General features: G+C 28.5%; 1 protein-coding gene across 1 annotated transcript; it reads left to right on the plus strand.

Moving 5' to 3' along the window:
- Window positions 1-5,196: 5,196 nt before the first annotated feature.
- On the plus strand, window positions 5,197-10,894 carry LOC129915331 (esterase B1-like). Its single transcript, XM_055994822.1, has 6 exons — window positions 5,197-5,346; window positions 6,073-6,385; window positions 9,408-9,558; window positions 9,619-10,179; window positions 10,233-10,396; window positions 10,454-10,894. Exons 1-6 carry the CDS (start codon window positions 5,300-5,302, stop codon window positions 10,892-10,894), a joined length of 1,677 nt encoding a protein of 558 aa, XP_055850797.1. The 5' UTR covers window positions 5,197-5,299.
- The last annotated feature ends 1,562 nt before the right edge of the window (window positions 10,895-12,456 follow it).

A 12,456-nucleotide genomic window follows, 5' to 3' on the forward strand; every position in this document is an offset into this window, starting at 1 on the left:
GTATTGTTTTTTTAAGTATAGAAGTTTTCAAAGTTGAAGTAAGAACGAAAGATACTGGGTCGCACTTATCGAAAATTTTTCTTAGAATGGTTAAAATTTTTAATGTAATAGATTAGTTTAAATTTTATTAAACCAATAAATAAAATTTGTTTTAACAATTCAAATACATCTTTTTAAGGTCAAATTTATTCCCTATCCATTGTATTTAAAATCACCATGAAATACGGGATTTTTAAAATTTGTATTCGATTTGATAGATTTTGTATTTTTAATAGCAATTTTAAAAATAATGTAGAGTGAATAAATTGGGCTTAAATGAATTTTCCCTCCAAACGAAGTAAGCCAATTAATGTCTTGTTACCAAAGTCATTTTAGACACTTTTGAAAATCGTTAGAGCCGTTGTTTTTCAAATTGTTTTTGATAAATCTTATAAATTTTCAAATTAAAAAAAAAAAAAAAAAAATTGAGAATTTCTGTTTCTTTAAAATCGTTGTTAGGTGAAAGTCACAAAAAACGGTTTTATGACAGATACCGTTAATAAATAAAATTGTTCAAAAAAATACTGTCTTAACTTCAATAGTTGGAACTTTGTTGCCAAAGTACCTAAACAGTTTTTTTTTTTAATCAAAATCGTTAGAGCCGTTTTAGGAAAATCAAGCTTTTAAATTATGTTTTTGTGGAGGCAAAACCAAATTTGGCTGTTCTTAAGAACTGTACTTAAGAACTTACTGATAACTTCATTAACAATGTTATAAGTTATAACAATAGGTTTCTAGACCTCAGGAATCACATTGAAAATATTCAATATAACGTGTAGCTTGAATCACAACACAAATCTTAGCTAAACGATTGAACTCCAAGTATGTCGTTATAGTCTAAATAGCTTAAAATACCTCAAATTATGTATAGAACAATCATTTTGAAAACCAAACGCAGTATTGTTGCAGGGTGCATAATATAATGCAACTCAATTTTCCCCCATGGAATAGAATATAATACATGTTGACATTTCGGTTTGATAATAAAGATAAGAGGAATAATAATTGGGAATGAATTTCGATTGTCTTAATTTATGGGTCAATTGTTGCTGTCACATAATTCCAATAAACTTCAGATTCTGTCCGCACACGCTCACCAAACACGTGCTATGTTCTCCACTTAATATGCTTCAAGCGTTATCCGTGTTTCTTGTTGAGTATTGAAATAAACATTTCCTTTGCAGATATACAAACTGCATAGAATGTTGTATGTATATATACGATAACATACATAATTCTCTTCATGCTTCGTAGATACCTAAGTTTAATTTAGTTAAATATCACTGACAAGTTCGGTACAAGCTATATTCTGATCCAATCCGCATAATCATATTGTTATAGAAGATACTGAAATCTATATGATGCTTAATAAGTTTCTAGGCCTACAGAATTAAGTGTTAAGCTAAATAAATAGGTTTTGCTTGAGAATAACTAGAGATTGATATAAATCACTGGAAAACATTATGTGCTCAATAAATTTAAAGATTTTAAGCATTTTGAACTCTTATCCTTGACCAAGTAAAAACTGCAGATTTTTAACTATGGCAGTTTTTTTTTCAAAGCAAAAAACTACGTGGTATTTAAACTATTCGTATTTAAATTTAAGGTACACAGTTAAAAATTCTGTCGTTTTTTTAAGACAAACCTTTGAATTAGGCAATTTTTATACAAACAAAATTAGTGTTTAATGCTGCGATTTTATTACACAGTTTTTAAATTATTTTTTGTATTAAAAAACCTATTTTGAATACAAAAAAAAAACTAAAATGTAATCAAAGCTCAAAGGTATTCAAATATAAGAAATTTGGACAAAAAACTAACTCCAAGGCACCTAAATTGAATCGTTTATTTCAGAAACAGCATAAGTCCATGAGCACTAACTTTTCAGGAGCAACAAAAAACAGTTTTTTATGTTAAAACTCCACAACCCTTCAAATTAAGAGTATGCCGAGTTATAATCTAGCTTAAGACAGATTTAAAAACCTTAAAAATATAAACCTTTTTTCAAGTCTTAGCGGGTTTTTAAGCCTTCATTGATGTATAATTTTTAAGCTTGCGTGTGTCATGATGGCTGCCAAAATAATTAAAAACTGGTAAAATGTCATATATTCAACAGTAAAAAAACGCTACCACCGCTAGAAATCTGGCTATAACTTTTGAACCCTGAGTTCAATTTTAATGAATTTAATAAATACCTATAGATAGAGTATTCCTTACCTTTTTATTGATGTATAACAAAAGGGTGTGCTTGTCGAGATTTCTGCCAAAATAACTTAAAACTGGTAAAAAGTCATGTATTTAGCAGTAAAAAATGTTGTCACCGGGTGAAATATTTCCATATATTTTGAACGCTTTTCTTTCAGTTTTCGTATTTTGGGGGGCCTGACATACTTAATTTTTTTCCAGAAGATGTTTAACTATACATAAATGAGAAAGAAATCTCCAAAAAAAATTTTGGGAAAAATGGACTTATGCTGTTTCTGAAATAAACGATTCAATTATAACTTTATCTTGGTAAGAATATTAAATTTTAATCAAATTATTAATCAAAACGAAGCCATTTTAAAATAGAAATGAAATTTTTTGTGTCTGGTTTTAAGGCTATCACTACCTGAAAAAGTACCTACATAAAACTTTTTTGTTCCAGAAAAATGCATTTGGTAATCCTTTTTCTGATAAAAATAAAATGCACGACTGGGTCGCACGTACTTGCTTTTGCAGTACTTGTAGATTTTAAGAGCTGCATCTAAAAAGTTTAAAAGCAATTTTGTTGATGTTGGGGAAGAGCAGACATTTTGGGCAAATTTTTTTTTTTATTTGACTTTTTTTGGAAAAAATAAAAATTCTGTTTTATTGCAATCGCTTTGAAAATTACTTCCGCAAACTTTAATAAAAATCGTTAGAGCCGTTTTCGAGTTATTTGGTATAAATTGAAAAATTTGTATATGAATGAGGTATACTTTTAAGCGAGACATAAAAAAAAACAAAAAAAAAACAACTTTCAGAATTCCATAAAAATCATATGTACCAAATTTGAAGAAAATCTATCCACCCGTTTAGGCAGTGGAAATGTGTACAGATGGACGCACAGACGCACGGACGGAATTAAGAGACCCACTTTTTTGGAATTCTCCATCATCGTAATGTTGGTTTTGATTAAAACCTCAAACTTTTTTTCGATACGAAACCAATATTTGCTCTATAGTCTACACTGAAAATAATAAATTTCGTAAAATTACGAAAATCGTTTCATACACTACATTTTCGTTGGCCCAACGAAACTTTCGTTGGCTCAACGAAAATATGTAATTTTTCGTAATATGAAAACCTTTATCAATTAATGAAAACGTTTCATACACTTCTTCTCCCTATCTAGTGCAAAAAAATCCAATTTAATGAAAAGATTCATCACTTAACGAAAAATTTCATAAATAAATAATTGTCTTACGAAAATTCTTCATCGGCTTACGAAAAAATACATCAGTTAACGAAAAAAAATCGTTGCCTTACAAAAAAAAAAACGTAGACTTGGGTGCATTTCTGTTTTAATGATGAAAAACTTAATCTTGCTGGATATAGTTCACATTAGGTTTTTGTTTAAAAATCTATGTAAGTTGAGCTGAATATTAATCATATTTGTGTATTGACGAGGACTATAAGTCAGTCAACTGTTGAGTCCAAGTGAGTTCCACCGGGACAAACGCCAATTTTTTGTTTGGACTAAAGGCCATAAAAAGCTATATTAAATCAATGATTGAACAAGTAAATAAATATAAGAAGAAAAATGAATGAAAAAATTCGTAGGTTAACGCAAAAATTCGTAATTCTACGAAAAGAATGTAAAAATAATCTACTACAAAAATAATTGATACAACGAAAAGTTTCCTTAGCTTACGAATATTTTTTCGTAATTTAATTAAAATGTTCATAAAATTTACGAAAAACTTCGTTAGCTTAGGAAAGTTTTAATTAAATTTTACGTTAATTGATGAAAAAAATTCGTAAAGTGATGTATAAATTCATTAATAATTATTCCTATCTTCGTGACCTTTTTTATAGAATTTAAATACAATCCTAAGACCTCAAGCCCACTTAGGATTGTATTTAAATTAATTAATTCTCGATCAAAAATTTTTATGAAAAATTTCATTAAAATACGAAAGTTTTCGTTAATTGATGAAGTTCTTCATTAACGTATGAAAGCCATTTCGTTGAGCCAATTAAATTTTTCATCGGCTGAAAATTAATTAAATTTTCGTTGGCTCAACGAATTTTTTCGTTATATTTACGTAAGGATTTGGTTCAGTGTATAGAGCAAGTAAAAATTAAAATTAAAAATCTGAGTTTGTTATACCTACAGGAAAGTTAGTAAAAAATAGGCATTTTGAGGAACGAAATATAGGATAAGGTTGATTTTTTCAAATCTCAAATAAGGGTATTAGAAAAGCTTAAGTAATGGTTTTCGTGTTTATTAATGTGTGCTCGCATTTGAAAACACTGATTGATTTTATTTTAATTTTAAGTTTGATGATTCTGGAACCCGTATGAAATTATCTTTAACCAATTTGTGACCTTCAATAAGAGAAATTGTTCTGCTAAATTTCAGTCTTCGCACTGAATCTGATCATACCAAAGTAAGTATTTTCTTAAATAAATTGGTATCAACTTTGCAAATATATATTATATAATACTTCTTAAAATATACTTAAAAATCACCGCATAAAATTGTTCTTACCTTATTACGGGCCACCCTGTGTATATATTCTACTCCATAATGCTTCTTTCCCTTAATAATACGGTTATGGCAACACTTTTAATTAATTTATCGCAATTAAAGTTCATTTCTATTGTGCTATCAGGTTTCATTTATCTTAAATACATAGAACTAACCTGCCTATATTAACTTACAATCAGCTATTCAAATAATAACAACAATCGTTTATGATTGTTTATGTTTATAACTATTATTTAATAGATTGTATGAAATAAATAAATGTGACCAGATTATCGAAAAATATAATATTCTTCTAATGTTACTTAGCTTTAAAATATACGATATTCAAATAAAATTTATGATTTAGTATTGTTGGGCACACCACTATATCACTTTTTGTTTGATTGCGGTGTGCGATCTACTATACTTTAAGTCAATGTTTCGGTTTTAGTAAGATACAAGCTACAACGCTGTTAAGAACTTGTTTCGTATTGATCAATTTTTGTTTTTATTTTTGTTTATTGTGTTTTCATTTATTACGTTAAAATGGATGCAAAAGTTAGTTTCGGAAATAAACTGATATTCAGATATAGGTAATGTGTTTTTTTTGTACTATTTTTTTGATTTCAAGTAAAACGAAGATATTCTGGGAACAGGAACACCTACTTATTAGTACTTATTAGTGAGCAACGTAATGGAACGTTTCTTGTATGCTTTAAAATTACTACAATAGAACAGTGACTATACAGTTTTTTTTTTAACTTAAGTCTTAGTTAAGCCCACCGCATATTGTACTCAAAATACAGTCCAAAGTTCATAACACTTAAGACTAATATGGTACTTATTGATAAATGTTCAAAAATAGCATTTAGAGTAAACATAATACATACATACATAACATACACTAGTGTGTACACAACATAGTATCACGTAAAACAAGTTCAATAAAAAAAAACACTTAGTGGTAACAAACGAAAAAAAATTGTTTACCTACCATGAGCGCATGTTGATGATAATATTAATATCAGTTATCTTAAAAAAGATGGCAAAACCTTATCAATTCAAGATTTTTATTTATTGTACTATCCATTTAATGATTTCCAATACTAACGATTTTTTATCTCACATATATTCCGCTAAATCATTTAAGCTTGCGTAGAAAAAAAAATTATCTTTTTGCTTAAAAATTATAGGCTTACCATGTTAACTTTTGTTTTTTTTTTTTTTTTAATTGGTTTAGCTAAGATTAAAGTTCAAATAATTTATATTAACAACATTGTAGATCAATTGAAACTTAATGAAAATTTTTAAAATTTCAGAAATCAAGAGCACAAACTTAACCAATATCTTAATAATACCGGTGAGACTGTTGTTGCTGAAACAGAATATGGAAAAATAAAAGGCGCTAAGAGAAAGTCTCTCTACGATAAATTATATTATAGTTTTGAGAAAATTCCATATGCTGAACCACCACTTGGAAGCTTACGTTTTAAGGCTCCACAGCCACCTAAAGCATGGAATGATGTATTGGATTGTACTCAAATGAATCCAAAACCAGTGCAAAGACATTTAATTCTTGATTTTATTGATGGGACCGAAGATTGCCTGTATTTAAATGTTTATACAAATGACGTAAGTATTATTTTAATTTATATTTGATACACTGAAAAAAAAAAAAACTACAGCAAAAATTGCAAAGTAAAAAGAAATCGGTGTATCTAGTGTAGGTACAAAGAAAAATATGGAGTTTTTTTCTCAAATTCGAAAGTAAACTTTAACTTATTATTATGATACAGAAGAACCAAAAACAAATGAAATACAAATGCTACATAAAATACACTTCATAAAATACACTTGACATTTTAAGAAAATTGATTCAAATTTTAAACTCTGCCCAAAAAAAAGTAACATTTATATAGTGAAAGTATAATTACAAATTTATGTTACCAACTCGATTAACTCAATTATTCCAATTGTAACTAGCCATCTAAAAAGAAACCGGTTTGAATAGCTCCAATTTTGATAGTTTTTCTTTTTCAAAATATTTTCATGAGTTAAAAATTGTCACTATTGGATTTGTTCAAAGTCAACATTAAGATTTTTTTTTAAAAAAACACTTTTTTAGAAAAAAAAAAAAATAGTTTAAATTTTAAAAACTAAACCATACTTAAATTGTGCCAGGACTGTTAAATACAAAAATGTACTCAAAAGTAACCAGTTTTTTACCTTGGTTAGGCTGGTATTCGAAAATGTTGGCTTGAAACAGATGCAAAACATTCCATATATTTACACAACGGCAACACTTAAATGTATGAAGCCACGATAGACATAAAGTCAGAATTTCTTTTTTTTACCGACTTCTAATTAGGAAATTATCCTTTTTGTATTGGAAAGCTGGTGCCTGCAGTGTGGTTCCATTTCAATTTCGTCCAGTGATTGCTATAGAAACTATGAGAAAAACCATAAAACCCAGTTTTGATCCATGGAAGTCGGTTTTGTTTATTTTTTTGATAAAAATGATTATTTCATTGTCATTCCGCAGTAGAATAAATGAATAGCTTCAATACAAATTATTTTCAAATTTAGAATTAATAAAAACAATTTAATTTTCAATAACAATTTTTGACATAGCTTTTTCGAACCTGGACGGAACAAATTAAGATAGAAAAGACATGGATAGACATTTAAAGAAAAAAATTATATGGGACTGAGGGACGAAATTTCATCGTTTAGGCGGTAGAAGCAATTTTCTCAGAAATGGACTTCAAAAGTAAAAAAAAAAAAAAATACATTAAAACTAAATGCCAACACATACAATATTAAGATATACATTTTTACAAAGCCCGAAATCAAGTAAATTGGATGAAGTGTTCTTGTTTTAATTTAAAAAACAAAACGGCAATACCGGTAATTTTTAACCTATAGTATTTTAAATTACCGACGACGTTTAAAAACAAAAATCGTCAAAATCGGATCAGTAATTTACTTTAGTTACTCCACTAAAACATAATAAAACGACAATAATGCAATCAAAATCGAAATTTCGCGGATATTGTCAAAAAAAAATTATATAGTTATAGGGCTTTTATTTTAGTTTAAAATAAAACTAATGGAAAGGACCGTTTTTTGATAAACTGGTCCTCAAATTAAAAAAATGCAAAAAAGTTATTTAAAAACATATCCTGCTTTTTCTTCAAAACGTATAATAATAACTTTATGTTTTTATAAATTGTATAAATTTTTCTTGCATATAAATTGTGATAAAAAAGGGTTTAGAATGAAAAAAATCTAAATATTTAGTTTTTGAACTTTAAAGAAAATAAGTTATTTTTTTCTAAAGTAAAAAACTCGATGGAAATTAAGTACCTACATATATTTTTTTTTTTAATGTAGGTAGGTAGATATATACTGACGTCCCTTACTTTGGCGGACACTTTGTGCAGGAATCAAAAAAAAAATTATCTCATTAATTGTAGCTAATTAAATGCTAATTTGTTGCGCAAACCAAAAATTTGTAGCTCGCATAGTTTTTGAATTATTGAATTTTCCGCTAAAATAAGTCTGAAGTTAGCGGACAAAATCTGAAATGATTGAAATTAATGAGTTTAGTTGACCTCCAAATTTGTAGCCTTTTAAATGCTTTTCAATTACATTAACTTGGTTTTTGTAGTTTGAACAGTATTTTTGTTATTCAAAATCCCGCTAAAATAAGACTGAAGTTAGCGGACGAAAGTAGGAAAATTAATATTTTTTTGATGCTTAAAATTGTAGCTAATTGAATGCTAATTTGTTGCGCAAAAATTAATTTTGTAGCTTCAACCAGGTATTTTTTATTGCAACTTAAAGTTTCAGAAGTGCACTTCCGGTTTGATGAGTCAGTGGAGACTTTTTTAAAAAATCACTTTTTTAAGTTTTTTCTTTTATTGTTTTTTCTTTTATTCCATTATTGTAGCTTTTGAATACATTATTTTTGATACAAACCCCAATTTTGTAGCTTGAAATATTCAAGATTTTGTTTTAAAATCATAGCTCAAAAGTAACCTTTCAAAATCCAAAAAAATGCGAAATTCAAAAATTTTTTTTGCACAAATTTTGTATTTGTAGTACGTTTAGTTTTTTTTGTTATTCAATATTCCGCTAAAATAAGACTCAATTTCATATGTAATGGTCAAAATTTTCAAAAAAGTCGAATTTTTTAATATTTTTCTTTTCTAGAATTTGTAGCTTTGCAAAACAAAATTTTTTGCGCAAATATTAATTTTTTAGCTCCTCTCAGTCATTTTCTATTCCAATTTGAAGTTTAAAAAGTGCACTTCCTGTTCGCTGTACCAATGCACGAAAATTTAAAAAAGACATTTTTGTATTTAATTTTTGCGCAACAAATTAGCATTTAAATTAGATACAATTTTGAGCAATTTGTCCGCTAACTTCAGACTTATTTTAGCGGAAAATTCAATAATTCAAAAACTATGCGAGCTACAAATTTTTGGTTTGCGCAACAAATTAGCATTTAATTAGCTACAATTAATGAGATAATTTTTTTGATTCCGCCACAAAGTGTCCGTCAAAGTAAGGGACGTTATTTACTGTATTATATAAAAAACCTTTTTCTTCTTCTCTTTATTTCGTTGACAAATTTTTATTACTCTAACAGCTCGAACCGGCAAAACCGCGACCAGTTATGGTATGGATCTATGGAGGTGCTTTCATTCTAGGAGAAGCAAACCGTGATTGGTATGGCCCTGACTTACTGATGAACAAGGATATTGTTTTGGTAACCCTTAACTACAGGGTGAATGCATTGGGTAAGTTTGAATTTGAAACAAAAAATGCTATAATAAACTGAATTCATATTAATTTTATAGGTTTCCTAAGTCTTAAAGATCCACAACTTAACGTACCCGGAAATGCTGGTCTCAAAGATCAAGTCTTAGCTTTAAAATGGATTAAAAATAACTGCGCCCGATTTGGTGGTGATCCTGACAATATAACAGTGTTTGGAGAAAGTGCCGGAGGCGCATCTACCCACTACATGTGCATAACAGACCAAACAAAAGGTCTCTTCCATCGTGCAGTCATGATGTCAGGTGCCGCAATAGCACCTTGGGGTTCGGTAAAACAATCAAACTATCCATATAGGCTTGCAAAGCATTGTGGTTATACTGGTGAAGAAAATGAGAAGGATGTGCTCGAGTTTTTACAAAAAATTGAACCAGGCAATCTTGTTGTCGAAGACAAACAGCTTTTAACTCCACAAGAGGAACGTGATGGCATATTTTTCTGTTTTGGACCAACTGTTGAGCCGTACAACTGTGAAGATTGTGTTGTACCAAAAGAGCCACTTGAAATGATGAAAACAGCATGGAGCAATAGTATTCCTATTATAACAGGATTTGTTTCATCAGAAGGATTGTTATTCCATCCAGGTTTGTTAGGGTCTGCATGTAACTTTAAAAATCGTAATCATACATTTTTTTAGCACTATCAAAACAACCACAAGCTTTGGCAGCACTTGAAACATGTGCCTACTTGGTTCCATCAGAACTAGTCGAGGACAGAGAAAGCAAGGAGTGTCTTGAAATGGGCAGGAAGTTAAAGGAAGCACATGTATGCAAAGACTCACCACTTGATTCCTTACTCGAAGTAAGATTGAATTGTTTTGATTCAAAATATAGAACTGAATTGTACGTTTTTTTGTAGATTTTGGGATTTAGACACTTTGTTCACCCAATGGCGCAATTTATACAATCACGAGCTAAGGAGGCAACGGCACCAACGTATCTCTACCGATTTGACTTTGAGTCTCATAACCTTTATCTTCCATTTAATTTCATTCATGAAAAGAACTTAAATGGTGTAGGTCATGGATCCGAGCTTTGTTATCTATTTAATTCAATCACTGGTCGTAAAATGGATGTGAACAGCAAAGAGTACAAAACTATCGAACGGATGACTGGTTTATTTTCTCAATTTGCGATTGCTAGCGATCCAAACTGTGAAGCTACTAAATCGGTCAAATGGGAGCCTCTAAAAAAAGATGACGATGTCCTTAAATGTTTGAATATTTCAGATGAGCTTGCAATAATTGATTTACCAGAGATGGATAAAATAAAAGTTTGGGATTCATTGTATTCAAAGTAATTTATAATATGGACGTATAATTTTGAAAAAATAAAAAAAAATAACTAATCAAGAAGTTAAAATGTATAATATTGTTGCCAGTGACGGGTCTAGGAAGGAGGTGGTATTGTCAAAGTTATGCATGAACAATTTTTTTCGTAGAGATTAAGTAAGAGTATATTTTACTAAAATGGTCAAAAAAATTTTTTTTTTAATTTTCAAAACACTTATGAAATCAAACATCATCAAACATCAAACATGTATAAAAAAAATGGAAAACAAAAGAAGTATGCAATTTAATTTCTTTTAGACCAGGGTCGATAATTTTTGAAACCAAAAAAAATCATAGTAGAATGAAACCCATTGGAAAAGGAGGTGAATATGATGAAAATTAAAGGAAAAATAAATTACGGGCGAAGCGAGTTCGGGAAGTGGGTGGGTTGAGTTTTTAATTACTCAAAAAACGTAAGATTTATCAATGTTACAAGAAATCTTACGTTTTTTGAGTAATTAAAGTGTAAATTTGAATAAATAGGCCAAAATTGTAAACAATGATAAAAAATTTTTTTCGAATTCAAGCTTTTTTCATTTTTTGAATTTTTCGAGAACATGTTCTATAGTAAATTAATGTAAATTTTTTTTTACACCATCAGAAAATAGACATTTTAACGAACGAAATGGCCACCGACTTTTTGAAAAAAGCTGCTATTTTGACACGTGAATTTTCGATTGAAAATTAGGGTGTTTTTTTGGTATTAAGTCAAAATAAGGTAAACAAATTAATATTTTAAATCAAATAAATTACAGTGCATTTGGGACATTGTAAGGTAAGTTTTCACCAAATTTTGTAGAAAAATTTTTGTTTTTGAAAAAGATAAAAATAAAAAACCAAAAACTCGGTTTTTTGAATTTTTCACATAAATTTTGAGGTTATGTGAAAAAATTGTTGATACAAAAGTTGTAGATCTTTTTATTACCTACAACTTTGCCATACAACTTTTTTCTATAGAATTTGTAGTTTTGCCGGAAATCGAAATATACCATTTTTTACCATTAAAAACTCAACCCACCCACTTCCCGAACTCGGCTCGCCCGTAATTTATTTTTCCTTTAATTTTCAACATATTTACCTCCTTTTTCAATAGGTTTCATTCTACTATGATTTTTTTGTACTTTTTAATGTTTTTAAAGGCATCGGCACTGGTCTATTATATTAAGTTGCATTTAAAAAAACAAATTTTTCTAAACATTTTTTAGAGCTGTTTTTTTTTTAAATATCAATTTTTGAAAAAACAAATATAGGTAATAAAAATAACAAAATTTGTATGGCATATTGTGGCAGTTACTAATCAATACCATAAACAAAAATTTCAAAAATATTCAATGTGTCGATTTCGAAATTTTTTTTTCAAAAAAAAAAATTCAATTTTTTTTTATAATACCAAAAAGTAATATTTTATTTCAATTAGGACAATATAAATGCTTTTGCTTCGAAAAATTCGTTGAAATCGAAATAGTAATTTGGGAGAAAATCATATTCATATTCAGGTACATGATTTTCATTTTTATTTTTTTTTTCATGC

This window comes from Episyrphus balteatus, chromosome 3 (assembly GCF_945859705.1).
Source record: "Episyrphus balteatus chromosome 3, idEpiBalt1.1, whole genome shotgun sequence".
In the NCBI taxonomy this organism is placed as follows: Eukaryota; Metazoa; Arthropoda; class Insecta; order Diptera; family Syrphidae; genus Episyrphus; species Episyrphus balteatus.